The sequence below is a fragment of the Strix uralensis genome, chromosome 1 (assembly GCF_047716275.1).
Source record: "Strix uralensis isolate ZFMK-TIS-50842 chromosome 1, bStrUra1, whole genome shotgun sequence".
Lineage (NCBI taxonomy): Eukaryota > Metazoa > Chordata > Aves > Strigiformes > Strigidae > Strix > Strix uralensis.
In genome coordinates this window covers 137,237,978-137,265,490 of record NC_133972.1, presented here as the reverse complement: position 1 = coordinate 137,265,490, position 27,513 = coordinate 137,237,978, and the positions used below count along the sequence as shown (strand labels likewise).

Sequence of the window (27,513 nt, the reverse complement as noted above, 5' to 3'; positions counted from 1 at the left end):
AAGTGAATTTTTAAATGAAGTTTTTTTCTTTAGAGGTGAAGAGATTTTTAAACAAGGTTTTAAGCTACAGCAATTCGTGTGTCATTAGCTTGGAAAGACCATTGTCTTCCCTTTTTTTTTTATTACTAAGAAGTTGCAATAATGTTACTGTTACTTCCTCCTAATTACAGTAAGAGAAGTTTTAATTACTTCCTTTCTTATTAAGCTATCATTTTCATATTGCCTTGCAAGTTAAAGAAAAAAACATAAATTATTACCACCTCAGTGGTGGTATTTGTAACAGCAGATTTGTTTAAAGAGTATTTTTATCAACATCTACTATGTAAATGTCTTGTTTCTCAAAATCATCATTGTCTGCAATACCTACAGTTAATTGTTAATTAATAAACACATATAAGCCAGAAATTTCAGTGTTAGAAATGCACTACACACGCCTGGAACAGGCTACAACAGTAAGTGAATCACTCAGTTTAAGGAACTATGTGGAAGAATTTATTCACTGAGCAATATATTTAAGAGCACTTTTAGTCAAAAAAAACCTGTAAGAGAACTTACAGAAAGATTAGGACAGGAAATAAATACTTACGAATGTTAATATTCTGCCCACGGACCAAATTCCAAAGATTATTAAGTTTAACCATAAATTTGGACTTCCTTCATTTGCCGTAGCATGAAGTGATCCTTGAAATAAAAATATAAATTCCTTTCTTTGAGGTTTTTTTTCAATTAACTGAACTGATTAGAGTATTTAATTACAGAAATACTTTTGCCTGTGTGCACTGCTTTAAATTCTCAGAGTCTGAAGATTCAAAACTTTTTCAAGTTTTTACCTCTCTGACTGGACTGTCATCTGATGCAAAAAACAGTGACGTAGACAACATAAACTCAATGAACACACCCCTACTACCGCCAAACTTTGGTAACAATAGTATGACAAGCATCACAGAGTTTTGTTGTTTAAAATCAACTTAAAGGACAGAATGCAATACTTAGTTTCAATCATCCTACCCTTGTACTGGACAGTACAGCATAAACTTTAAGGCATCTGAGTCATCTTACCACAGATTTCTACAATTTAATTACTTTTTAGTCTAACCTAAGTATACAATTTGAAGTATAACTTCCTATTTGATTTTTTTTAATAAATCCTTGTAGAAGCAAAATAAAATTTCAGCATGTTGAAGCATTATAGTATTCTTAGCCTTTTCCTCCATTTTCATATGTATTTATAGTGGTGTGGAGTAGGATGAAAAAGAAACAGCTGAGGGTTTTGGTGTTTTGGCTTGTCTGGAAACACCATTACAATGAAGCCTTTATCTCAGACCACTGAGGTTTGGTGCTTGCAAAGAGCACAAAGATCATGAACAGACTGCACTCCAAATTACACCAACTGTAGAGCATGGGACCTCTATGCTGGAGTCATTTGTTAACAACTCTGTCTAGGTATGAATTTGCCTGAAAGTCTTCCTGTTAGAAATGTCAGACACCTTATGGATCTTATCTCTAACTCACGTTGAATTTCAGTGGGATACAGTCTTCAGTCTCTCTTGATCATCTTCAAAAAACCCTAGGCTTCATTCAGAAGCAATGAAACTAAAGAATTAAAGTACTCCTTGTATAAAATAAGAAATACAGTGTCATCATCAAGAATAATCAATATAATCTCTTTCTCAAATTCTTGAGTGCTCCTCTGAATAAATATTTCAGGGGTTGAAAATCTTTACAAATATTGAAAGTAGACAGTTTTGTTCCCCAGTCTATAGATAAGAAACTAGGCAATCTGTGCTGCACTGGAAGAATGAGTTTTATCATTTTGAAACATCACTAGGAAAAAAAAAAGTTGCATCAGAATCTGTTTTCTTTTACTTTATATTTATACCTGTCAAACTATGCAGAAATTAAGCAAAGGAAAATTCTCCAAGTCTAATGAAGCAATCAAAAAAATCCTCAAACAGTTCTGGGTTTATGGAGCCTTATTTTTTGAAAATGCAAAAAAGGGTGTAGTTCTGCAACTGCCTGTTGGATTTCATAGGGATAAAGTATTCAAATAATTTTACTAACACACTGACCTTCGTAAGTCAACATATATGGTTGCTGAAATCACTGACCTTCAATTCAAGACTCACGGAATGTGAGGTGTAACACATTGCATTTCAATTATTTTAACATCTTGAAGACATCTTTAATGCATCATACACAAAAAAAAAAAAAAAAAAACCACACAACACAAAAACTCCAATTCATATCCTAAACTTCAAGGGAGAGAATGGAGAATCATTGCAGCCCAAATTGTATCAGAAAGGAAAATGCCAGAGCATAATTATTTTTAATTGGTTCCCACTAACAATGAGAACACTTCTTACCACTTGAAAAATAAGGCAGAAATATTAGTCTCATCATCATCATCCAGGGCACTGTCGTAACCACCGTTTTGTTTTCATATACTTTTGGGGGTTCTTCTTCCTGAGTATCTTTTCTATTGGGTGCAAATAATTTAAATACCACCTCTCAATTGTGTTTTAGTACAGTTGAGTATGGTTAAGGACTAAACAAAACAGCTACACAAATATTTCAGTTACGAAGATTTATTTCCATTTTTAAGCATCATAAGAAACTGCAGACAGCTTAGTGCAGTACAGGGGAAGAAGAATGTCCTCAGATGGTAATAATAAACAAACACCCTTTTATTCTGGTCAGACCTAGTAACGATTGGGTACCACAGTACTTAGCTCATCCTATGAATTTAGATCACTAAGATCTTTTATTCTGATTCATCATTATCTTTAATTCCTTGAAATATTTAATTTTTTCTCATGCACTGAACCCATAACTGGCTCACTACTCAAATGTTTTTGACTGTGCAGTTTGGAAGAAGTTTTAGGACCCATTAACTACCAGCCAGTAGGATGGTCCAGGCTCATTCCATACACAAAAATTAATCTAATCTATTGTGGCTTTAATTTCATTTTACAAAACAGCTGAGACCTAAACTAACCCAAAACCTGACTGTATACATCACAATGATCATGCAAAACAAGCCACAAAACTAGAAAAAGATGGTATTTCAAAAATCACTGTTACTCAGGCATCTAAGTAACAATAGGGAAAAAATCTGCTTACATTTCTGCAGACCTATTCAAACCCCACAAAGCTATGACAGTACAGGAGAAGATGATTTGCTCCACATATTTCAAGAGCTGATAAGCAAATTCATTTTCTAAGTCATACAGACTACTTTCATCTTTAGAGCATTAACAGCTAGTAAGTGGGAATGCTTTTTGCAATTTTTTTCAGCTACCCACAGAATTCCTTGTCCTTACTGAAACAGTTTTGTCTTCCAGTTAACAGTTTTCCTTCATTAACATAAGTGGGGGGGAGGGAAACAACCAACCCACAAATTAAAAATTACACAGTTCTAATTAGAGACATACACAAAAATGTTACATGTGAAAACAGGTATGGATAGTTTTCAAGGTTAAAAAAACCTTGACAAAAAGCTGATTACAGTCACACCGTACAGCTTTATTCTAAATCCTCAATAGAGGTTTTTTCTTTACAAAAACAACAGCATCACTGCCCATCCTCCAAACTGAGATCACGTTAATTAGCTAGGCAGCAAAGTTTCAAAGCATACCAAATGCTTACTAGAGCTCACTCTGCTATTGTGTTTAACTTTGAAAACAAGTCATGATGAGGGAAATCTACATGATAAGCATACTTCAGCTACAGAAAAAAGGTTTTAATCTGCCTAGAAATTGGCAACCGCTCTCTGTGTTTTCTATACTTTATGTTATGTTTCTCTGCTCGCTGGAACGAATTGGCTGCTATGAATGAAAAGAAACTTTGCATCTAATCAGTGGCATGAATTTAGACTGAAAGCTGCTGTGCAGGACTTCTATGAAGAGTCTGGGCCCTCTGCCATCCTTGTGCTTGTGAATGAAACGGCGTGAGCCACATGTCCTCCTCCTCCCCCCACCCCCTCCCCAAGCTGGGGCCTTCGCCCTTCGCTTTGCTAGGGGGACCGGGGAACCAACCCTTTGCTGGTGAAACGACCATGACCCAGAAAGGCATTCAGTGCCATCAATGCACTCGCTTGAGAGATCTCAGCTGCGCTTTCCATCCCTGCGGCTTTCACTCCTGGTTTCTAAATCAACTTGTGAGCCAATGGCGAGGCACCCCTCCTGACTCATTCCCTTGATAAATAGGCCCGTAACCTGATCTCTGACCTCTCTGCATACTTTTCCTAAGTTACTGCTGACCCCAGAGACTCTGCACCCCGCTGCCCGCACAGGTTTGACTTTGTTTTTGTATCAGGACATACTGATCAAGAAGAAAAACCAAACAACCTGAGAAAACTTTATTACCATACAATTACTCTAACAGCAAAGTCCCTCTTCTATTCACTCATAAGAACTACCACATGTTTTTGATTAAACTACTACAGCCAGTGTGTTTTCAGGAGACACAAAACAATACAAAATCTATTTAGGCTAATGAAATTTCACATTTGTTTCAAAATTAGTGATAGATGTCCTACTTAACCAAAGAAGTTCATAACAAGCTAAATTTTAAATATAAAATATTGCTGAATCTGGATAAAGAACCAGCTGCTGCTGAGTAATTCATTTAATTAAGAGCTGAGCCAGACTTGGCGAACAAGCTATTAAATATTTCAAAGAAACACAATGTCTGTTTCAGATGTGTATTTGTTTAGCTCTCTTCTGCAGTCTTTATGTTCAAATACTAAGAACAACTTCAATAATGCACTTTTCAAAACAATTTTAAATATATATCCTTAAAACAGTAGAACTATAAAACATCACCATTTTCCATAGAATACTATATTAATGGTTTTCTCTCATTTAAAACATGAATTTACTGAACTTCCTGGCATGTAATTCAAGTTTATCACTAAACTTTTCAGGAACTACTTGATAAAATACCCAAGTTTTCTGGTTCCAGAAGAAAAGTTCTTTTTATATATGTATCCAAAGAATTTATGCAGATATTTCCATTCAAATAGTAAATATTACTAAACCCTTGGGCTTTTGCATTTTTCATTAATGAACACTTCTACTTTGCTGAACTACTTAAAAAAACACCCCATTTTACTAAAAAAGTATACTCTAGTGCATCTCAAGTAACCTACAATGATATATGAAGACCACAACAGATCAATTCCAAACTGTCAAGGAAGCTTTTGGCTTCCAGTGCGAGGAAGGTTACAGATCTCCACCACATGCAAGAAACCTTTCCCAAGCATAGGACCAGTATGACTCCAGAGGCAGCTACCCTCATCACCTCTCTGCATCCAACACACCTAACACCTCTTTGACCCACAGTCAAAGATGTATCAGACAGCAAAACTGCAGATGAAGTGTGAGGTACTTTATCAAAAGTTGAGAGACAGGACTCAAAGCCATCTTCAGAGGGGATTTCATACCAGAGGATACACTGTAAAAGCAATGGACTTCAACTGTGATCACTCCCATTCCGTGTCACATGATAGATCCTCAATAAAACATATTCCCTGGCTGTTGCAAAAAAATGAGGTTGGTCAAGCAAATAGACGATCATGGCAGGAAGCAGAGTCAGGATTAATATTCTGGCTAACTGAAACATCAGAGACTTGCCTAGTTGTCCCTGATGTTATAACACTGTTGTGCAGATTATGTCTTTATCTACAACACCAAGTAGATCCTATACAGAAAAAAAAGTTGTTTCATATGATGATACTGAAAAAAAAAAGGGGAGGAGTAACAGAGTTAGCAGACACCAGCAACTGGCACCGCAGCAAAGACTGAACTTGCCCTGCTTTTCTCTGTCCAATTTACTTAACATAAGCAGTGAAGTACTACTCTAGTAATCGTTCAGTATTTTTTTTAAGCTGAAAAACATACATTCTGCCATGTAAACTGATACTCACCTCTGCATAAATCACGAGCCTTAATATTCAGAACAGAAATATGTACTGCTTCAGTAGACTAATTGGTAATAACAATAGAATAAGTAATCCTTAGAATTTACCAGAGGAAGAAGTAACATTTCCTAGTGTTTCACATCTCTAAATATCCAAGGAACAAACAGGAAGGCCTAGGAACCCTGAATTTCAGTCCAAGTTTTTTATGCAGAGTGCACTCAACTGTTCTTATGTATTGATTTCTGCTTACAATTCATCGGCTTTTCCTGCCTGTCCTCCCTTACTCGCCATTTCCACTCCGATTATTCACTCCAGCTCATAATTCTGTTGATTTCTGCTTTTATGCTCCTTTTCCCTGATCTTGCATTTATCGACATGTTCATCGAGTAGCAGAAGAGGCACAAAGTCTTTCCCAACTGAGGTTTAAGGGTTGGTACCGAAAGGGTCCAGGCTATCAGAGATATAACTACTTAGAAAATCACGCTCAGGCCAGTGGCTCTGGACTGGAATAGGCTCAGCGGCTGTAGAGGGATGGCAGATGAAGAGTGAAATCAGTGCAGCGGTGTGCAGGGTGCCAAGAACACTGAGTGCAAACAGATTCTGTGGGCAGCAATGGTGGAGGCTTCTAATTAGACTCCAACGAGCACTTCCGAGCTTTTCACTTGGTTGAACTGACTGGATTCACACACAAGAGTAAAAGCCAGTTCTCTGACATTAGGAAAATAACCTCACCACATCCTCCATTTTGTCTCCCTCTTCCTCATGTTTAATAAAGTTCTATGAAATATGAAGGTGTCAGTTCCCTGATGAAACACACACTGAACTCTATTCTTGCATCTTATCTGTTTATTAAAAGCAAATGTAGTGTGCTTTACTGACTTGGCCGTAAAACAATAAAGATAAGCTTTTCATTTGTGCTGAGTGCTTAAATACATGCAGAATGAAGTTACCATTCAGTGTGCTGTACAAAGTCATCATCATCATATTTTCTCTATATTATAAAATTATTATTTATACTATAAAATTAATGAGTGGGGTTTTTTAAATTAAAATGAATAAAGTGCTATCTAGCCCCCTTTTGCTAACACAGAGCACGTACATATCACTGAAAGGCACCAGTTTATATTTAAACTGCTGTTAACACCTGAAGCACTGTGTTTTCTCTTATCCCATTGCTGTTTTTCCTGCAATACCTTCCAATTAACCAGCCCTCCCTTTATCTGTTTCCAAAACAGTTATCTCAGCCAGGCTCCCAAAGCCTGCTGCTCTTTCCCCCAGCAGTATCGATGGCTACTCTCTCATATCAGTGATCCTGTTCAACAGGATGCCAGATCAGCTTTTCACATCATGTTTTATTGCACTATGGCAGGCCAATCTACCTTAGACAGAAGTAGCTAGAGGTTCAGTATTGCAGGCACATCACTAGGAGACAGTGAAATTTACCCTTCATGCTGTTTCCCTAACCAAATCCAACAGACCCATAGAAAGCTTCCAGCATCCATAAGTACACATTCAAACTGAAAGTTACCCATAATTATTAAAATGCTTGAGCTAAGAAAATAAAATTCCAGACACTCAAGTCTCTTCCTTTGCAGTTATTGGCAGGGCTACCAGTTGCTGTAGCATTCATCTGTCTCTGTCTCTGGTCCTCCCTGTATTCCATTCAGCCACAATGCCAGATGCTAGTCATCAGAATACCCACCCACAGCAAGAAGTGGCACCACTGACAGGAACAGCATGGTTTGAGTTCCAGTTGTTCCAAATAGTGAAAGCCTGAATGTTCCATAAACGACATGCAAATCTCAGAATAACTGTGGCATTTTGAGAACACTTGCCCATTATTTGTTATCCATTACTATTATCAGAGTACACAATCTACAATACACATTAACATTTTGGCTAATGTAAATTTGGACTTTCAAAGCAAATATTTATTTAAACTAAGACAAAGCACTTCCATTATGACTCTAGAGTTCCAGGATAATGTTAACTTCTTAGTGTTTATTGAGCTACAAGTACATACAGTAGCTCCTGGGAAAGCCTTTAGAAACACCAGACACTAAGTACGCTTCTGGAAACTTAAATATTTTATTCATGGTCACTTAATGAATTCATTTTTGTGGTTACCAAAGAGAGGTGACAAAAACTGTCATCTTTTATCCATACTAGGGACAGACAGAAAAGACTGGAAGTAAAAAAATGGAATATGAATAAAGGAATTCTTTACAGCATAAGAACAGTTTCCAAGGGAAATCTAAAGCTGAAAATTTATAGACAAATCTGACGGAAATCTTGGCTGCTGAAGTAACACCCATAAACGGATCATACAAAAGAAAAATCTGTTGGCCATCATTTAGGAAGGGTATTTAACTTAATATAGTAACTGAGTGAAGAAAGACACAGAAAGCCTCCTAATCAAGGTGCTCTGAATTAGTCCTTGAGGCAATTCCTCTTCCCCCATTAACCACCTAGATAAACAACTCCTACAATAGGCATCTCTAGTAGATGCCTCAGGTTAGGACAAACGCCCGTCCATATCTGCATATACACATATTACACAACCATAATTGTTTTATTATTCTGATCCAGCATTGCTTTGTCTGCCTCCATCTAAGAAGAACCTGGAAATAAAACTGGTATTAGACAGATAGGGATCAGCAGCCCGTTCCCTATCTCACCACAGAATCTAAGGTAACTTTGTTTTCCTGTAATTTCCAATTAACAGGACATTCATAAGTATGAGCATACAAATTTAGAAGTTTAATGTGCAAAAGTTTGTTACATTCTTGCATTATCAAAGTATTTATCACTGAAGCCATTCTTTCTCATTAAGGGAAGCACTGGACATAGACCTTTTAATTAAAAAAATCAGAGCCTCTGCGGGGCAAGAGCAGCACTATCAAATTCCCCAAGGCCAGGTGGCAAAGTCCTGAACAACAGTCATTAAAAGAGCATTAAAAAAAGATAAAATTATCAAGCGTAAGTACACACAGCGGTTGAGATGAAGTGCCTAGCCCAAGTCCTGTTCCCATGTGAACAGGTGGGAGTAGCATGAGCACTGGCAGACGAACTGCTTTCAGTCTGCACCAGAAACGCTGGAGATCTGAGGAGAATCTGAAATTTAACCAGCAGTCTGGTTCCTCAGGTCTTTGTCTTCGCCTGGGCATAGCCTCAGGCTACATCATAATCTATGTTAATTATCCATTTTTACCAAGATATTAATCATCCCCTAGAAACAGCAGATTCACATGGACAGTTGACTTTTCCTTCTGCGTACCCCGGACACAACCTGTGCACATACAGCTACAGAAAGCCAGAGGCATAAGGACTGGTGGGGACAGGCTGATGCCTGCAGTGGACACGCTCATTTACAGAGAGCTACCACTTAGGGATTTCACAAGGATTTTGCAATCTTTTTACACCATTTACCAGATAATACTCTTCCAAGATTGACTATAGCCCTTAATTTGAAGCACTATCTTTAGCTCTCAAGCTCAAATAGATTAGCAACCATTGGTCTGTAGTGCTTTCTGAACAATTTTGTTGTACACTTTTAATCAAGAAGAGAAAAATTAACCTAACATCCTTTTCCCACAGATACAAAATATGGGACCTGAATTCAAATATCAATGAGATGGTATTAAGCTCCATAGACCAAACTTTTTTTTAAAAAAAAAAACACCACACACACACCAAAAACACCCACAAAAGCAGCAACCAAAAAAAAGACAAGCTTACAGAGAAGAATATATGTATATAATGTATAGCAGACATAAAATAAATGGAGAAAATCAAACATTTACAATTTCTTTTAGCAATATGTTTCTATAACAATTAAAATGTGTAAGCTATACTCTGTGAGGTCTGGTCATGACTCATCATGGCTTTACAATCCACATAATATTTTGGGATGTCTGTAAATTAGAACTGGAGACATACTAGGAACGGTGGGCTAGATATATCTGTATATGACAGTGTACTGAAGTAGAAATCAATTTATAAAGTGGTATCAAAAGTCTTTACCTAGAAGGTCAAGATTTGATAGCACCTGGGGAAGCTACTTTTCCTAACTCTGAAAATGCAGGACAACAGTAGTCCCCAAAAATCTTGGGATTTATTGTATTCGTAGAGGCTTTTTAGAGGCCAAAAAAATTATTCTAGAGATCCTCTCTGCACCAGTTATGCTTCATTTTCTCTCAAACCCTTAGAAGTGAACTGAGTTAGAAATCTGGTTGCATGTGGCAAGTCTGCACATTTTTCATTAACCAGAATAAATCCCCAAATCTTTCACTGTACAAGACTTCATATCACAATAGGAATATTCAATATGCAAATATTTGCTTCCTATCCATAGTGCACAGTAAAGCTATAGTTGCCCTACTGCCACTGAATATTGCACCTATGTTTTAAGTCCAGTTATCTATCAAGAACACCACCATCTCCTGCAAGACAAAAATAAGTAAATAGAATTTGGATAAATGGAAGAATAAGAGGTCAATAACCAGAATTGCTGTGATATACTGGTAAATTCCTTTTGGAAGTCCATGGGATAACTATAGTGAATGCATCATTCCGTTACCACTAGCCAGGATACGAGAAATGTTTACTCTGTGAAATTAAAAGGTTTAGAAATAAATGGGAAAGTCAGATCACTGTATTAGCCCAGAGCTGTTTGGTGGCTGCAAAATAACAGGAAAAGGAATGGAATAGCCATTACAACCTTTATTGCCATGGCACATTAAGACAGACAACAGCATACAAAGCACTAACAGTTTACACACAAAGTAACATTTTGCCAAAATCCTGTTTTACATCTACCAGTTCTTGCAGTCAAAAGCCAAATTATACTTGGCAAGTAAGTATGGGGAATTTTTCAGTACAAAGATGCGTAATACACAAATGCATAATAGTAGCCATGGTGGTCATGTTGTAATTTTTTTAATATTGTAATACCATTTGGTCCAAATCTAGCTATTAATTTTCTTTATTAGTAATAGCTACAAGTGCAAAAATTCATTGTTACTTTCTGTGCTGGAAGCTGCTGTAATACAGATGAAAACTAATCCAGTGTATTTCTAGCACACATTTCTCACAAGATGCCAAATTAACTTTATTTTTCATAATACAGCAATTGTCAGCAGAAAGCAACACTTGCTCATACATCCCATACAGTAACCTACATAAAATCAGTTTAAATGTCAGGAGAATTGAGTATTTTATGTAACACTGCCATTCATAACTCTTGTAAAGTGGCATTCGTATACAAAATAGGTTTGTCAGAAAAACAGGAGAAGCTTCAGAAGATAAAAGGCAATTCCTTTTTACCAAGTCACCTGAAAATTTTGACTCAAACCCAGTAAAGTGTCTGAAAGGATCCCATTATCAAAAACATTTCTTAGTGAAGAAGTGTCCTGCAAACAAATTTGGAAAACCTGTTTTACTGGATTGTACACATTGAAATCTGCATTACAAAATCTAAGTTAAGAATTTACTGAGATTGAGCTGTAGTCAATTACTTAAAAATTGATAGTCTAGCAGATGATAAACTACTGTGACTATAAAACAGAATTCTGCTTTTTTAAAAAACAGTTTTTAACTTAGAAAACATTTCTTCACTTGGGCTATTGAATGAAATTATGAATTAATTGTACCAGTACTACAGCTCCTGTTAAACTTTTTATCTTCATGTATTCCAACTAGAATAACCTTTAATCATAGCTGAAGGTCATCTCCGCCAACTCACAAGAGTGTTCTGTAATATATGCATATGAAATTTAAAGACAAGTAATCTCTTATGAACTCATCTGGCTGAATCTTGACTTAAAGGGTTTTCGCAGTGGGTTTTTTTTGGGAGGGACAGATCCTTTGCCTTTCCCTACCTATGGAAAACCACAGCTTGTATTGTAGCAGTATCAGTATAATTTATCCTTGGGTTCACATGAGAATTTCATCACTGTATTTGCTGAGACACTGACTTACCAGCCTTCCCCAATTTTGTCCTGGGACTGTAGACTAAAAACACAAAAGCAAAGCACGATTCTTTTTTGCAGTTCAAATCCTTATTATTCTGAAAAGCTTCCAAGTCTACTATATTCATATTCTCCTCTGCCTTCCTTTTGAGGATGTCAGAGTCAGGCCCATAGTAAGCACACAAACGTGAGGATTATTTGATATAATTTTATTTCATCACCTATCCAAAAGCATTCTAACCACAGCACAATGTATTTGAGAATTTATAAAGAGGGAACTTTAAGCCTTCCCTGCTGTAATTTACTATTGCTAAATGCAAATACTGAAATGTAATCAAGACAGGTAGAACGGACAGTAAATTGCCTATAAAACATTTAAGAGAGTGAGCCACTGCTTTTCAATAGAGACCACAGCAACTTCATACACTAATGAAAACCAGTTCATTGTGCATCCTCACTCGGACCGAAGAAAGCTTTACCTTCCTTGGGGCCAAAGACCTCTTCGATATCTGCAGAAAACAGGAAACTTTCTTTCCCATTGTTTCTGCCTGGTCTGACTATTGTAACAGTTCAGTATAACTAAACATGGGAAAAAGTCCCTTTATTTCCTGTGAGGACAACCTCATAGCATATGGGAAGAAATTAACACACTCATACAGACTATAACTGCCAACTTCCAGGCATTATTCTTAATAAACAGGATCTCTCGCAGTGTCAAAGAGATAAATGAATGAGGAGTAACCTTAAAGTAAACGAAAATCAAAGTTATTGCTATCAGGTCTTCACTCTTCTGCCCCTGCCTACATAAAGAATGCTTCCAGGTATATTACAACATATTTAGATGTGGTAACCACATCCAATTAATTTTGTAATTTCCATTTATTAATTCCAATATTATTATTAATGGTAGTTACATGTTGCTTTGTGTTACTGAACTACTGAATCAACACCTTTTTAGAAAACCAACCTTTCTACTTGGAGAAAACAGCAGATACGATCCTTCTATTTAGGAGGTCTCCTCTGTAATTCTAACCCACAGAAATATCTCAACTCTGCCAAAAAATGTTTCCAACATTATGAAGCATTCTACAACTTGTTGCTTTCAAGATGCTAAATCAGTCACATCATCTCGGAAACCTGAAGGTCTCTTTTACTGGTAAGCTTGAGATCACCTAGAGACAGCTCATGTTTTGCTCTCTTTAATTACAAAATAGTCAATTATCTCTTGATAATTATTGAAACTTCATATTTCATCATAAATGAAAATAAGCACACAAGAACCAAATGCAAAGATGACATTTTCACACCCCAAGCTGACTGTATTTGAAGATGTCTAAGAAACTGCATTTGTACCTTATTGCTAGCCACACTCAAGCATCCAACAACATAGTTAACTTCTGGGACCACAAGTGGCACCTAATTGTTGGTGTGCTTTTTAATTTGTAGAAGAACCAGTAACCATTCCCTCTTCCTTTTCTACCCTGTTTGTGCATTTTTCCTTCATTTCCAGCATTCTCTCCCTCCTGTTTCCAGAGCAGAGAGTTTCTCCTGTAATCTCACACCTCTCATTCTTCATGTTTATTCCTATTGTTGGTTACTTTTGTCCTTCACTGAGACCTCTTTCCACACCTTTTCACCATATACTGTTGCACACTGCAAAACAGAAAGGTGAGAAGGAGAAAACAGCAGCTAGAACTCATACTTCAAGCATCTTCCCCAATCTCTAAAAATACCACTTCCGATATTCAAAGGTAAATGAAAAGAGGAAAGCAGGGCCTAAGGTGCTAACTACACTTTGCAAAAGAACGATAAGCAGAATTGTTTAACAGCTTTCAGTACAAGAAAAGTTAATTCACTACCTCAAACATGTATTTGGGGGTTTTAAGTTTTACCCTCTAATAACTACTGTGCAAAAGATTAAGAACAAAACCAGGGTAAAGATCAATGATACCGACACCAGAAGAATTCATCTCAAACTAGTTTGAAAGATGATCAGAAGTATGAAAGTAGTTTTATAATAGGAATACTTAGACTTGGACTTCTAACGAGAAAAATAGTGATGCAAGTACTTAGTGAATTTTTCAGGCAGGACATTTAAAATCAGTAAAATTATTTATTTGGTGGGAAACACATTCAGAATTACTGGTGCCAAAAAAACCCAAACTGTACAAAAATAAAATAGGCAGATTCAGAAATTACCTAGTTTGTATCCAGGCCCTTCATCCACAGTCTCCAGGACAGACAGCCCCCAAACCACTGGTGCCTGAAGAACACCCTCCTTAAGTAATGCCACTAACCACATTAGAAAAAATATTACTGTGATAGACCTATTATTAAATCTATCACAGTAGCTTTCTTCCAACACCTCTAGTTTTAGGTCTTTATCTTATATTGCAAGTTCATTTTTAAGTGGTATTTTATAAGCTTTCAGCAACAAAAATCAGCAGACACTGGAAGGAAGGAAGCAGCTATCATTATAAATTTAGGGTGGCCATTTTTACAAAGGCATTCTGTGAATCGGAACGTATTTACTGTCTTCCTGGTTAATATGGCTTCTGCAAAATAACTCTCCACCAAAGACAATAAAAGGATAAATAAGAACTATTCAGCAATGAACATTTTACAAGTGACAAAACATGAACTCTACAGGTATGTGCCACTTTTCCTTCCCTCTACCTTGTAAGGCTGTAGTATCTTTTTAGTGAAAGCAGTGCTTATACATTGCAGAGCTTCAGTTGCTTCCACACCTGTTTAAGTCTCAAATGCCTCTGTGACTCTTAAAGCAAAGTCCCTTTACCACGCTCACGCTACAGAATCCAAGGATGTTGTCACAAAGCATCCTGTCGTATGCTATTTCTTTTAGGCATCTGGATACACCATATGCTTAAATTCCTTGGGTAAGATAACTTAACACATACTAAGCAATAAAATGAAGTGATTTTCCAGTCTTGTTACACGAATTCACATCATCCCAGACATCAATCACTTTGTTATACAGTACATCATTTCAACTTTATAGCTTTTTGCTTTTAGTGCTCAATTTTTTTTCAAAATGTCACAGTAGGGATTAAGAAGAAAAAACATGGCCAATCAAGTTTACAGAAGAACCTGAGAATATCCCGAAAATGTATTAAGGGCCAGGGAATAGAAATCTTGCTTACCATTCTCCCATTTTGTATCTGGCACTTTCTAGCTTATTTCAATAACATAAAATGGGAAGTAGATGATTCTTATGGTATCTTTTGTTAAAGAAAATATAAACTAATGAATTATTTCAGGGTTTGCTCCATTTCCATGCTGTTACCTAGTAATCAGTATTTAACTTAATTCCCAATCTTGAATTTTTAGCTGGGTAATAACACAAGATCAGCTTTGTTTTAGATACACATTCAACATGTTTTGAACTGTCACGTTTTTGGGGATGGGGGGCAGTGAGGACACAAATATAGATGATTCAGGGTTTGCCACTGGGCAGGTCTCAAAGTGCCTCATCTACTTCACCAATTACAGATACTTGGCTACCAAACTCATCCTTCACTGCTTGCCAGCAAACCCTTCCTAAACAAGCCCCAAGATCCAAGTCACCGAAGGCTTTCTGTAAATACAACTTCATGAAGTTAGTAAGGCAAAGAAATGAGGCTTTTCAAAAAACTGGATATTTACAGCAAGTATAAACACAATTCCAGCCCAAGTGGGAAAACTTTCTTGTAGTTTAGCCTTTCTGGCTTACAGTTCCTGAAATATGTCCCAGCCATTTCAGCTGAGGACTCAGAGGTCACAGCCACACATATATTCCAAGTGTCACCTTCAGATTTGTTTCTCAGACTGCCGAATACATGACACTAGTCATTGTCCCTCAGACAGACAGACCTGGCCAGCCTTTAAACTCTGACCAGTCACTACCCAACTGTATTTTCTCAATTGTTTTTTGTGATGCAAATAAAAATGTCTTTATTATCTACCAAGAGGCTGAAGTCCCAAGTACAGAGAATTTCCCCATGGCCCAGCTCATACCCAGGCAGCTACAATGAGGATTAACTGCATAAATCTCACCGATAACTCTTCCTGGCCTAGATATTCTCCATGTTTGCAGCCTATTTCTCCTTTTCTATTCAGCCTGCCAGCTGATTGCTCTTGCCTAATACAAGCTATTCAAATTGATTTATATCCCTAATGGAGTTCTTAACACCTCATCTTTAAATATCACAGAAGACACCATCTATGAACCTCAAGCAACTCAGCTAAATACATTACCACATTCCTGTTGACATCACCTGTAACATGTTACTAACATGGATACCCAGTAGGGCAACAAGTTATTTCCTGAGACTTGTCTATGAGCACTCTATCTCCATGACACTCCTCTGTCACATCATGTTTGATTTAGGCATAAGGAGGCTGGAATTAAGTCAACATGTAGGAACACAGTCATCCCTCATTCTAGAAATTACTCCATTTAAACAGCATGAGAAATTAACAGTATCTTTCACTCGGCAAATTATAAAAAACTTATTTAATGTAAATTCACCCGTCAATTGGTACTGGTCACTTGTGCTACCTGTTATACTTACACGAAAATGTATTTAGAAAGCAAACAAGCAGTATCAGCAAATATCAGCAGCTACAGCCAAATTTCATTTTGAAGTGAGAATGCATAGAAAGGTCAAGGAGTAGATTATTTCTTCTGCTCCATTCAGCGACCTATTATCAATTTGTCAGAGGCCTGCATCACAGCAATGACACCGAAATGAAGACACCCTACTACACCATATTACTGTTCTTTCCACTATCCTTCAGTTCTAGCTGTTTCTCCTAACCATTCCCCTCCACTAAACTCAGGCTCTTCAGCCTTGAACTTGAAAGCTCCTGAGATAGACCACATGACTTGACAGCCAGGCTGCCAAAAGCACAAAGGAGAATTGGGAGGTCTTATGGGACCTAAAATAAGTGTCAACCCCTAATATCTCAGTTTTGTCCCTACAACAGGATAAATTCAGTTGTGAACAGTCTATGAGAAAATCACAGGAGCAATAAAGCTTGCACAAAATGAAGCTGGCTTTGAAGAATTATCCTTGCAGTTTCTTAAGGCATTTTAAGTAGACAACCATTCCTCTAGCATCAATTATATATAAAGGGAAAGGGCTGCTTTGCTATAAGAGTACTGAACTGGGAATCAAGACATCAGATTTTATTTCTGGCTTTGTCACAAACTTCCACTGGGACCCAAAAATCAAGATATGTCTCTAAGTTTCCCATTTGTAGAACTACTCAGATTTGATTTATTAATGACAGCAATGCACTGAGAGATTTCTGAGTAGAAAATATTAAAGAAGTGCCAGGTTATCTGTTTCCTGAGCAGATATAATAGTTGGGGAAAATCTGCATATCAGAGTTTCATCTTGGATTTTGAGTATCTTCTTGCTGAACCAAGCCTGGCCACTTGCACACAATTTCGGAGGATAACAGAAATGAAGTAGAGATTCAAACCTGAAAAATTTGCTTTCCCGAAGAGCTGAAACTTCAAGACAGTCTGTCTTTTTCACCAGCATACCAATAAATTGCAGAACTGATGAGTCATGTATGTTGGAAGGGACCTCCAGAGGTCATCTAGCCCAACTGCTTGAGCAAAGCAGTCTAAACTAGAACAGGTTGCCCAGTCTTGCCCAGTTGAGCTCTGAACAAAATAAAGATATTCCACAGCCTCTGGGCAACCTATTCTAGTTTCTGACCATCTTCATGGTAAATATTTTTTCCCCTCACATTGAGTTGGAATTTCCCATTTTCCATTGCTTCTCCTTCTTCCACTATGTACCTCTGAGAGGAGTGTGGCTCTATCTTCTCCATATCCACTCACTGGGGAGTTGTATACAGTAATAAAATTTCCACTGAGCCTTCTCTTCTCAAGGTCAAAGAAACCTTGCTCTCTCAGCCTCTCTTTGCAGTAATATGCTCCAGGCCCCTCCTCACCTTGCTGGCCCTTCACTAGACTTGCTCCAGTACGTAAATTTATTTCTTGAACTAAGGAGCCCAAAATTTGAGTCACAAAGGTCTCATAACTGTAGAGGGTAAAGAATCACTTCCCTTGACCTACTGGCATCACCCTTGCTAAAACAATCCAGGATGTTGATTGTTTACTGCACTGCAAGGGTATAATACTGACTCATGTTCCAGTTCTTGTCCACAAGCACTCCCAGAGCCCTCTCTGTAAAGCTGCTTCCCAGCCCGCAGCTTGTACTGGTGCACAGGGTTGTTCCATCTCAAGTGCAGGACTCTGCATTTGCCTTCACTGAACTCCGTGAGGCTCCCGTCAGTACTGTCAGTACTCCAGCTTGTTGAGATCCCTCTGTCTGCTCAAAGTGCACCTCCCTATCCCACCACCCAGAACATTACTGAAGACATGATACAGTATTGGTTCTTGAGGGACACCACTCATAACTGGCCACCACTTGTACTTTGTGCTGTTGACAACTGTTCCTTGAGTCTTAACAGATCCACCAGTTTCCCATCCACCTTACTATTTTTCCAGTCCAAATTGATGTGATCTGTATGTAACAATACTATGTGAGACCATGCCAAAGACTTTGGTTAAATCAAGGTAAATAATACCCATAGCTCTCACCAAGTTCACTGAGGCAGTCATCTCACAGAAGGAAATCAGGTTGATCAGGTATGATTCATCCTTGATAAAACCCCACAGGCTGCTTTCAATCACTTTCTTTTCCATCAACTGCATGGAAATGGTTTTGAAGATGACTCACTGCATCATCTGCCCAAAGACTGAGGTGAGGCTGATGAACTTGCACTTCTCCAGACCCTCTTCCTTGACCTTCCTGAAGCTAGGTTTGACGTTTGTGTTTTCCCAGTCATCAGGGACTTCCCACAATCACCATGATCATTCAAAGATGACTAACAGGCCTCACACTGACATCCACCAGCTTCCTCAGATGCATCCCATCTGATCTTGGACTTGTGTATTTCCTATTGCCTTAAGTACTTTGTGCCTTCTTCTACTGTGGGCAATGACATATTCTCACAAAATCTGAAAGTAAGCTTCGAGAGGCCTAAGGGAAACGCTTATTGGTAAAAACTCCAGGAGAAAAAGCATGGAGTACCTCAGCCTTTTCTATGTATCCTTTTCACAAAGTTCCCTGCCCCACTGAGCAGTAGGCACACCTTTTCCTTAGCCTTTCTTTTGCTACCAATGTACTTCTAGAAGCTCTTTCTGTTGCCCTTCACATTCCTAATTTCAGTGCCGGCTGAGCTTTGACTTTGCTATCTATATTCTTGCATGTCTTTATACTCCTCCTGACGAGCCCGTCCCTAAGCTCTCTTGAGTCCCACACCAATGAACTCAATCTCTTCACCAAAAAGTGATAATCCTGCTCAGTCCAAAACAGAAAACTGAACCACTATGCATGTAATTCAGAATTAAAGCAAAATTCTTGAAAACGAGTATGTATGAGTACATAAGCATAGAAAGTTATTCAATTCACTTGTATAAAAAGGTAGAGGCAAAATTATTCTAATTATTAATCTAAATCATTATCTTATTCAAGTCTATATTTCATTCATGGGTAGCCCAATTCCTTTCCAAACAGGGACATATACTTAACATACAGACACATGGCTGTAGCCTTCTACAGACTGGCAAGTTGCCCCCACCAGTATCTTAGGTCAACTATAGACAGTTTGGATTTGTTTATTGGTCAAACTACAATTCATTTTGGTTTCCAATGTGAAGAACTTCTCAGTTCCTCCTATAGTGTAATAACTGTTACTAACTTTGACTTCATTTTCTTTGACAAAATTGTTCTTCATGCTAACTCTACCAAAAAAAAAAAAAACCAAACCAACCTTGGAATGCAGTTTCAAAGCACTGGTGTTCTAAAATGGTGACAAAAATTACTACTTCATATTTATGTCTCCATAAATATTTGAAATCACTGCAAACAGCATACTATTCAACAGCATTAGGCTGCATGGAGTAACTTAAGTCTGGACATATTGATTGATGGTCCCCTCCAAGTAGTCTCTTCTAAATTAGCAGGTCACATTACAAACTTGTGAAATATATGTGGCAGGAGAGTTAGGACTGAGCTATAAGGCAGAGCAAAGGAATAACTGGAACACTGTAAATATGATTATATTTATAAATACAGATAAACCAAGAAGTTGTACAACACTTCTAAGCATATCACGGTCATCATAATATATCTTACTCTACAGTAAGTCTTAGGAACAGAGAAGTTTCTTAAATGCAATGAAACAAAGATTTCTCCTTTCAGTATTTTAGACTTTTCACTGAACAGCTAAACAAACCATCTTTCTTCTTAAAGAGCGGCTTTTCACAATATGGTCTAAGTACATCTGAGAGCAGTAAGAGGAAATCCATTGAAAAGGATGAAATATCTCTCTATAGTGCAGTATAATTCCCTATACTTCCAAACAAGATACGTGCTTGAAAATTCTTCTGAAAAACCTCTGCTTTTTGCCGTTGTCATCATACCTTGCATGAACTCTGTACTCAGCTAGTAGAGATGCTAATCCACTCCATAAAGCAAGTGTTCAACCTTGACAGTGGGGGTTACAAAGAAATAAACAGCTTTTAAGCAGTTACCCTTACTCTGATAAAGACCACAGGTGGTGCTATTGATATAGCCAAGCAAGTCAAATAAGAATAGAACATCACATTCACATTTTTTGTAATGCTTAAGCAAGTTAAAAACAGCAGAAATTGGAAGTGAATGGAAAAGATATTGACTTTCTATGGTAATTGTGTTTGCACTTCCTTTTGACTTTTTATGATGAAGTAGTCATAGAATGTTGTTTTTCTCTTCCTGAAGAGAAAGGAAATCACATAACCTTATCAAAAAATGCAGCCAGCTAAAACCCTTCCCTTCCATTCATTTAAACCCCTTTTATAAAATATAAATGCAATTATGCAAACCATTATGAAGTCACTAAACATTACTGTAATTGAGATAGACATATAACATATTTAGGGAGTTGGACTCGATGATCCTTATGCGTCCCTTCCAACTTGAGATTTTCTATGATTCTATGATATATACACATATACACAAGAACAACATGTTATTATTCTATCAAATTACAGCCACAAAATATGATTTTAAAATGGTTCTTCTGTGAAAGGCCCAACACCTAATTTCATCATCTAGCATAACCATTTGAGGAGTTTCAATCCAGGACATGAATCCTCTATTGCTGGTCAGGGTTAGTAACACTGAATTTGACTAAAGTTTACCTAGAGTCTCAATTACTATTAATCAATCACTTGTCCAACTAATTAGTCGCTTAGCTAATACCTATTGAGCCAAGAGAAAGGAAAGGCTCAGTGTGGCAGGGAAGTACAGATTCTGAGGAGTCACACAGACACTGAGAAGGCTGGGCAATAAACCTTATAAACAAAATCTCTTTATGGCCATTGAAAAGCAAGGATTCAGCTTCCCTTAACAGGGCACACATTTAAAGAAAATGAATCCTTTTTTCACTTTAGTGCAAGCAGAAGAGAGGGGAGAAGATAATACAGTAGGATCTAATGGAATTAAGCTGAAATTTGAGAGTTAACTGGCAGAAATGTATATATATTCACAGAAGAGACCCTGTAAACCATACTACAGTCTACACAATAAACTAGCTTGGGTTTTTCCTCCAGCTGCTTCAAGATCTAACTAGTCACCCCAGATGAGGCCATGGGGTTTTGGAAGGCTTGCACAACCGCCAACATCTGCTTCTATTCCCATCAACGTCAAATTTGTCAGAACACGAAACTGCACCAGAAAAACAATCCCTGTCATAGAAAAATAAACTCTACTTCCACGGATATCCCCTGAAGTACCAAGTGTAGAAGATCTATTACATTTCAATTTCTATTTCAAAATAAAACTTCCTTCCCAAAAATATATATAGACCTTTTTTTATATTTTTTTTTATTTTTTTTTTTTTTTACCTACTATTGTATCTAGCCTATATCCTGAAGTGTACTTGCATCCTGAAGTTCTTCATGGCCTGGTTTGCCTTTACTGGCCAGACAGTCAGCCCAGTCATAAAAACAAAGCCTTACACCAAGGTAGAAGGTGACAAATTAAGCCAGCCACTTTTTGGCAAATCTTTACCATTACTTTTTAATTTCTTACAGTTTTACTGGTCTCTTTACTACTGCTATGCTGAGGGTTCAGGTGAGTAGCCTGATTTATACAGTAAATGAAACCTTACATGAAAAGATTAAGCGAAATTTTAAAAAAGAACTTATTTTTTAAAACATTCAATAAAAAGTCATATATATTCCCCAGCATAAAATTACGGACCAATGAGAATCTTGGAAAAGTTTATGTAGTTTTACTTTGGTTAGCTAATTGTGCTTACAGAGCAAAACAAGAAATTTTCATTATGTTTACACAGAGCACAGTAAATATACATGCTTTGTCATTTGCTGTAAAGAATTAAATAAATAAGGTGTACATATTGATAAAATCACAAAATTTTTTTAAAAAGCATCTTTACTGTGAACACTCAAGGTAGTATTAATTATTCAGTTACACAGTTGAATGACATGTAATAATTTTAGACAGATTTAATATTCACCCATTGTTGCTTTCTCTCCCCTCCAGAAAGTGCATTTTGGTAAAAAAATAAGATTTTCCTCTATCCTTGCAAGTACAGCTTCTCTTTCATTAGAAAACAAAGATTTCACCATAGGAAGATGATATGATCACCAGAGAGATCACCCAGGAGCAGAAGAATCCCAATTGCTTAGTTTAGTCAGTAAAGTATCAATAGTTTGTAGCAGAAACCTCATATTGTATCTCATAAAAAAACTCCACCTGTAGATACAGTTTTCCAAGATGTTTTAGCATCTTAGGTAAATTCTTCCATCACTACATTTCTTTTAAGAAATGCTATACGCTAGCAAGAACAAAAACTCTGGTATTGCAATGACACTCCAAATGTTATAATGAAATGTCTTTTAAGCCTTTCTTCATACTCTCCTGTGCATGCCTCCTCCCTACGCCACTGCTGCAACTACTGGTGGACTGAAGTTTATCCACCTCACATATGTTTACATACCTCACTCAATTAGGCCCAAAATTGTTATTGCTCAGTATTACTGATGTCTCAACATACTGTGCTACTATAGTTTATTACTGGAAGATTCAGGAGATCTGAAATAATAATATAAATACAACCAGACCTTTTCACTCAGATTTGATCTGTGATGAGTGCAGATTAAACACAATATACTGTATTTACACTGTGTAAAGCCAAAAGGAAGAAGTGAACACATTCACATGGGAATGACTACTCAGCTACATCTATCTAATAAAATAATGAATATATTAAATCTTCTGCTTTGCACTTAATAGCCTTGTAGACTTTTGACAGAATACACAAACCATGCTGCTTCTCACTGCACTGATGGTAAGTGGCAGATGAAGAATCACAGAGGAGTAGGGGAACAAGCATACTTTAAATAACCAACCAGAAATTTGTCCTCAGTGAGACTCTCTTTAATACCAATATAAACTGAAGAACCCAAATAAATCTAACATATAATAGACATGTTTCCAGTGTAGGGAAACCAGCAAAGCATTTCCCATGATGACACACACCAGCAACTTCCTCCTTATAATCTCTTCATTCTCCAGTCAGCCACAAGCTGTACCAGGCAAAGTCCCACTTCCCCAACAAGACTGCATCAGCAATAGGGGTCTCCTCCTTCCACTGCTCGGATAAATCAGGCTTACACTTCACTTCCACTCCTATCTATACCACATACTGCCCATGCTGACAGTGTAATTTTGCCTCAGCCGAAGGGGACGTGCAAGTTATGAATTCAGTCCACAAGATCTCATGAAGTACTCAGGTGTGGTATGATGTACGTCATGCTTCCACACAAATCCCACTTATATACTGCCCCTTTCCTACACAGGAACAATCGACTGAAGAAAACTGAATTTTTCCGTGCCTTAATTTAACAGCCTCCCCAACAGGGCATATACACAAAATGGAAATTATGGTCCAAATGGGTGAAAAGTTACTTCTCTTGCCCACCACTACTACACAAGTGCTAATGTACTTTTCCATGTGAATCATACACATCATAAAAGATTATATTCTGTAATCCCGCAAAAGAAATAGGCTCTAACCCTGAAACCACAGGGTTTTTTTCATTTATCTAAGTGAATACTCTGTTCCTATTAACTACAGTGAAAACTGCAGGCACTCCATACAAACTGTTAGGAAGTCTATAAATGGCTTCAGCTACTCAATCATAAAGGAAACATGGTTTCTACCACAATGAGCTCCACTGAAGGTATTGAGGCGACTAGGAAGCCTAAGTTAACTTTTATTGGAACTTCAACCCCTCAGGCTGCCTCTACTTTAACAAGATGTCCTGGAAAATAGAATAGGGTTTGGACAGAGAAACAGTCGGTGCTGGGACCCCACGCTGTTGCGGGGGGGGGGGGGGGGGGGAGGTGTCACTTCAGACTAGCTCTAGTCTAGTCCCAGGAACTGCACACTCATTAGCTGCCACGTGCTCCTGCAGAAAACCTTCTTGTCCACTTCCATCCAAAAGGAACCCAGGCTGTGTGCCTCAAGACCACCTCATGATGTAAAACAAAGTAAGCTGGGATATCAGAAGAGCTGGTTCTAGGACTGATAATGGTTTTAAGAAAGAGAATCATAAGCCTAGGACACCTAAATGAGAGGATCTAGCCTCCAGATCAAGAAGTAACCACAGCAACAAGTACAATGATGGTTTTGATGACTTATGTAAAATAAATGTGATCATATTGGCCCCAGTCCAGTGACCCTCATAAATCCACCACCACAGCTGCTCTCAACAGCAGTCCTAGCAGGTAGGCCAAAGAAAAGCTCATACGTTGTTTCCTCAAACCAAGGCTAAGTTACAGTTAAAATGCATTACATTTCCCTGTGAAGGATTTACATCTCTGAACTGTCACTTGAGCCCTATTCACAATCATTAATGAATATGAAAGACTTGACAAAGAATCAGGTATTTAACTCCAGCCCTCTTCCCTTTCTCCATATGATTTATTTAGATCATCTTGATCCAAACTGCAAAAAGACTTATTACTGAATTAAATATTTGGATGCAACTTGAAATACATACAGAGTCTGCTCTTTAGAATGAGCTGAGCACTTACTACTTGAACACCAATATCTGTTATGCCTTAAACTGTAGAGTCCAAAATTAAAGATATTACAAACTTTTTTAATTTGCTGAAATGATCTAAGACTCAGATACACACCAAATTTGGGGCTTAAGATAAAATATTGAAGAACATTCCCTTACGATGGATATTTTTTTACAATAGGTAAAATCTGATTGTTAAATGGAAGCCAGTAAAACACAATCGCACAGCCACTTTCTCAAACATATATGTTTTTTTTTTTTTTAAATAGAAAACATATTGGACCATTTACCATTTTTCATGGTTCTGCTGAGGATAAACATATGGAGAAAATAAGCTACTCTGTAGATCTTATTTCACTCCAGTGTCTGTGCTTTTATTCTCCCTGTCACAGCCAGGTTGAGAATTTCCTCTTTCATGATAATAAGCAGAAAGTTCACCGATCTCACGGCAGCAAAGCAGGAAGTTTGCAGTTTGAAGGATTTCCCCTCTTCCATGGGACAGGGGAGAAGAGAAGAGTATGAGGGGGCTACTGCGAAATCTTCTGCAAACTTCGGCAGCTGATTTGGACATAGTTATCTCAACTGGGTCCTAAAGTGATGCTACCACGAGACCATGCACAAATGAAACACTGCCCGCATCTGTTCTGTAATAATTTGTCACTTTGGCTTTTTGAGAGAATGAAAACTCCTTCCTTGCTGATTAGGGTATTACCTGGCACAAATAGTCCTATCAACAGTGATAGTCCGATGTAGAAGGAAGCTAAAACTGCTGCACCGCAGCTCTCACCAGAACGTGCTACCTTCCCAGCTGACCCTGTTTCACAAGACAGGCGTGAATGCCACATGTGGCTTTAATGCCAAGCAGCTGCTGCACACCAGCACCCCCTCTGTCCTCCCCCTCACCCCCCTGCACCGCCGTGTTCCAAGGACTATCCCAAGTAACGGAACCGCGGCGCCCGGCAATGCACACAAGCCCGCACACCCGAGGGGACCGAACCCAAACACGGTTACCCCCTTCGCTGCCATCCCCGCGCTAAAGCCAGATCACCAGCGCCGGCTCTCCGAGGGGAACACACGACCCCTCCCCACCCGTTTCAAAACCTGTTACTATCCCTCCCTTTGAAGCAAAAGCGCGGGGCGGAAAACCCTCTCCCAGCTGCGCCCCCCGCTGTCCCCGGGCCGGCAGCAGCGCGCCCCGCTCCGCGCCCCGCGGGGCCGCCGCCTTCCCGCGCGGGAGCGGGAGCGGGAGCGGGGCGAATGCGGCCCCGCGGGCCAGGCGAGGCGCCGCCGCCCCGCTCCGCGACCCCCTGCGCCCCTTCGCTCACCGACACCAGGAACTCCAGCGTGCCCACGTAGTCCCGCTCGGTCTTAAGCAGCTCGTTGAGGACGCAGACGCGCAAGCGAAGCTGCTTCTCCAAGTCCTTCCCGCTCTCCCCCTTGCCTTCCCCTTTGCTTTCCTCTGTCATGGTGCAGCGAGGAGGAACGCTGCTCCCCGCCCGGCGCCTTTCCCGGCTGCGGGCAGCGCTGCCTGAGCGCCCCGGCACTGAGCTGCGCACAAGGACAACAAAAGACCCCGCGAAGTTACACCGCGGGGCCGGGCTCCGGCCGGTCCCCAGCCGCGCAGCAGCCTCAGCCCCTCCTCACCCAGCTCCAGCCGCGGCCCGAGGTCCGGAGGCGAGGGGCCACCCCGGTGCGTGCTCCTTTCCCGTCAGGAAAGGGACGCAGCCCGGAGGAAACGAGCGGTCACTGGTTCCCAGCTCGCCCTGGGAGCTGAGAGGTTGGAAAGCCTCCGCCGCAGCACAGACTTGGACATTAATCAAAAGCTTTGTATCCATGTGACTCCAACCCCTTCCCCCCCTTCGCTAAATCTCAGGAAAAAGGAAAGGAAACAACTTCAGGGAAGATTGCGTGCCAGCAGCTGCCTGTTTCACACACAAGCTGCGAGCTCCAGTTTGAGGCTAATTGGAGATCTCCAACAGCAGAGCACAAGAATTATAAAAATGTCCCAGCGAGCTGGCTGGCCAGGGAATCACCAGTTGGTTTGGGTTGGGTTTAATCATCAGCAACAGAGCCGTTTCAGCTTCCCTTCCACACCTTCCTTCCAGACATATATTACAATGTATATCGCAACTGATGTATATTACAAATACATACTTTGATGTTCTTCTGAACAAACACAGCTAAGCATGTGCACACGCTACACAGGTACAAACACTGCATGCTACAGTCAGTACAGAAAAGTTCTTCCGAGACAGGGGGGTTTTAGGGGGTTTTTGTTTATTGAAACATGGTGCTATAAAGTCCCCAGGTTATACAGTTTTCCTGTCTGCATTGGAAGTCCAGATTTGCATGAAATCTGAAAAGAGTAAAAAAGAATTCAGTAACCTTTTCAAACAGTGAGTAAGAAGTATATAGCTACTTCATACAAGCGGAACGGATTTCTT

General features: G+C 38.8%; 1 protein-coding gene across 1 annotated transcript in view; it reads right to left on the bottom strand.

Moving 5' to 3' along the window:
* The window catches only part of PREX2 (phosphatidylinositol-3,4,5-trisphosphate dependent Rac exchange factor 2), a 187,589-nt gene extending 160,797 nt beyond the window's left edge, over positions 1-26,792 (bottom strand). The window contains exons 1-2 of the mRNA XM_074882653.1: positions 26,714-26,792; positions 26,395-26,617 (exon numbers count right to left, since the gene is read on the bottom strand). Of these exons, the coding sequence (XP_074738754.1) occupies positions 26,395-26,535 (141 nt within the window). The 5' untranslated portion in view covers positions 26,536-26,617; positions 26,714-26,792. The remainder of the gene's footprint in view (positions 1-26,394; positions 26,618-26,713) is intronic.
* Between the last annotated feature and the right edge of the window lie 721 nt (positions 26,793-27,513).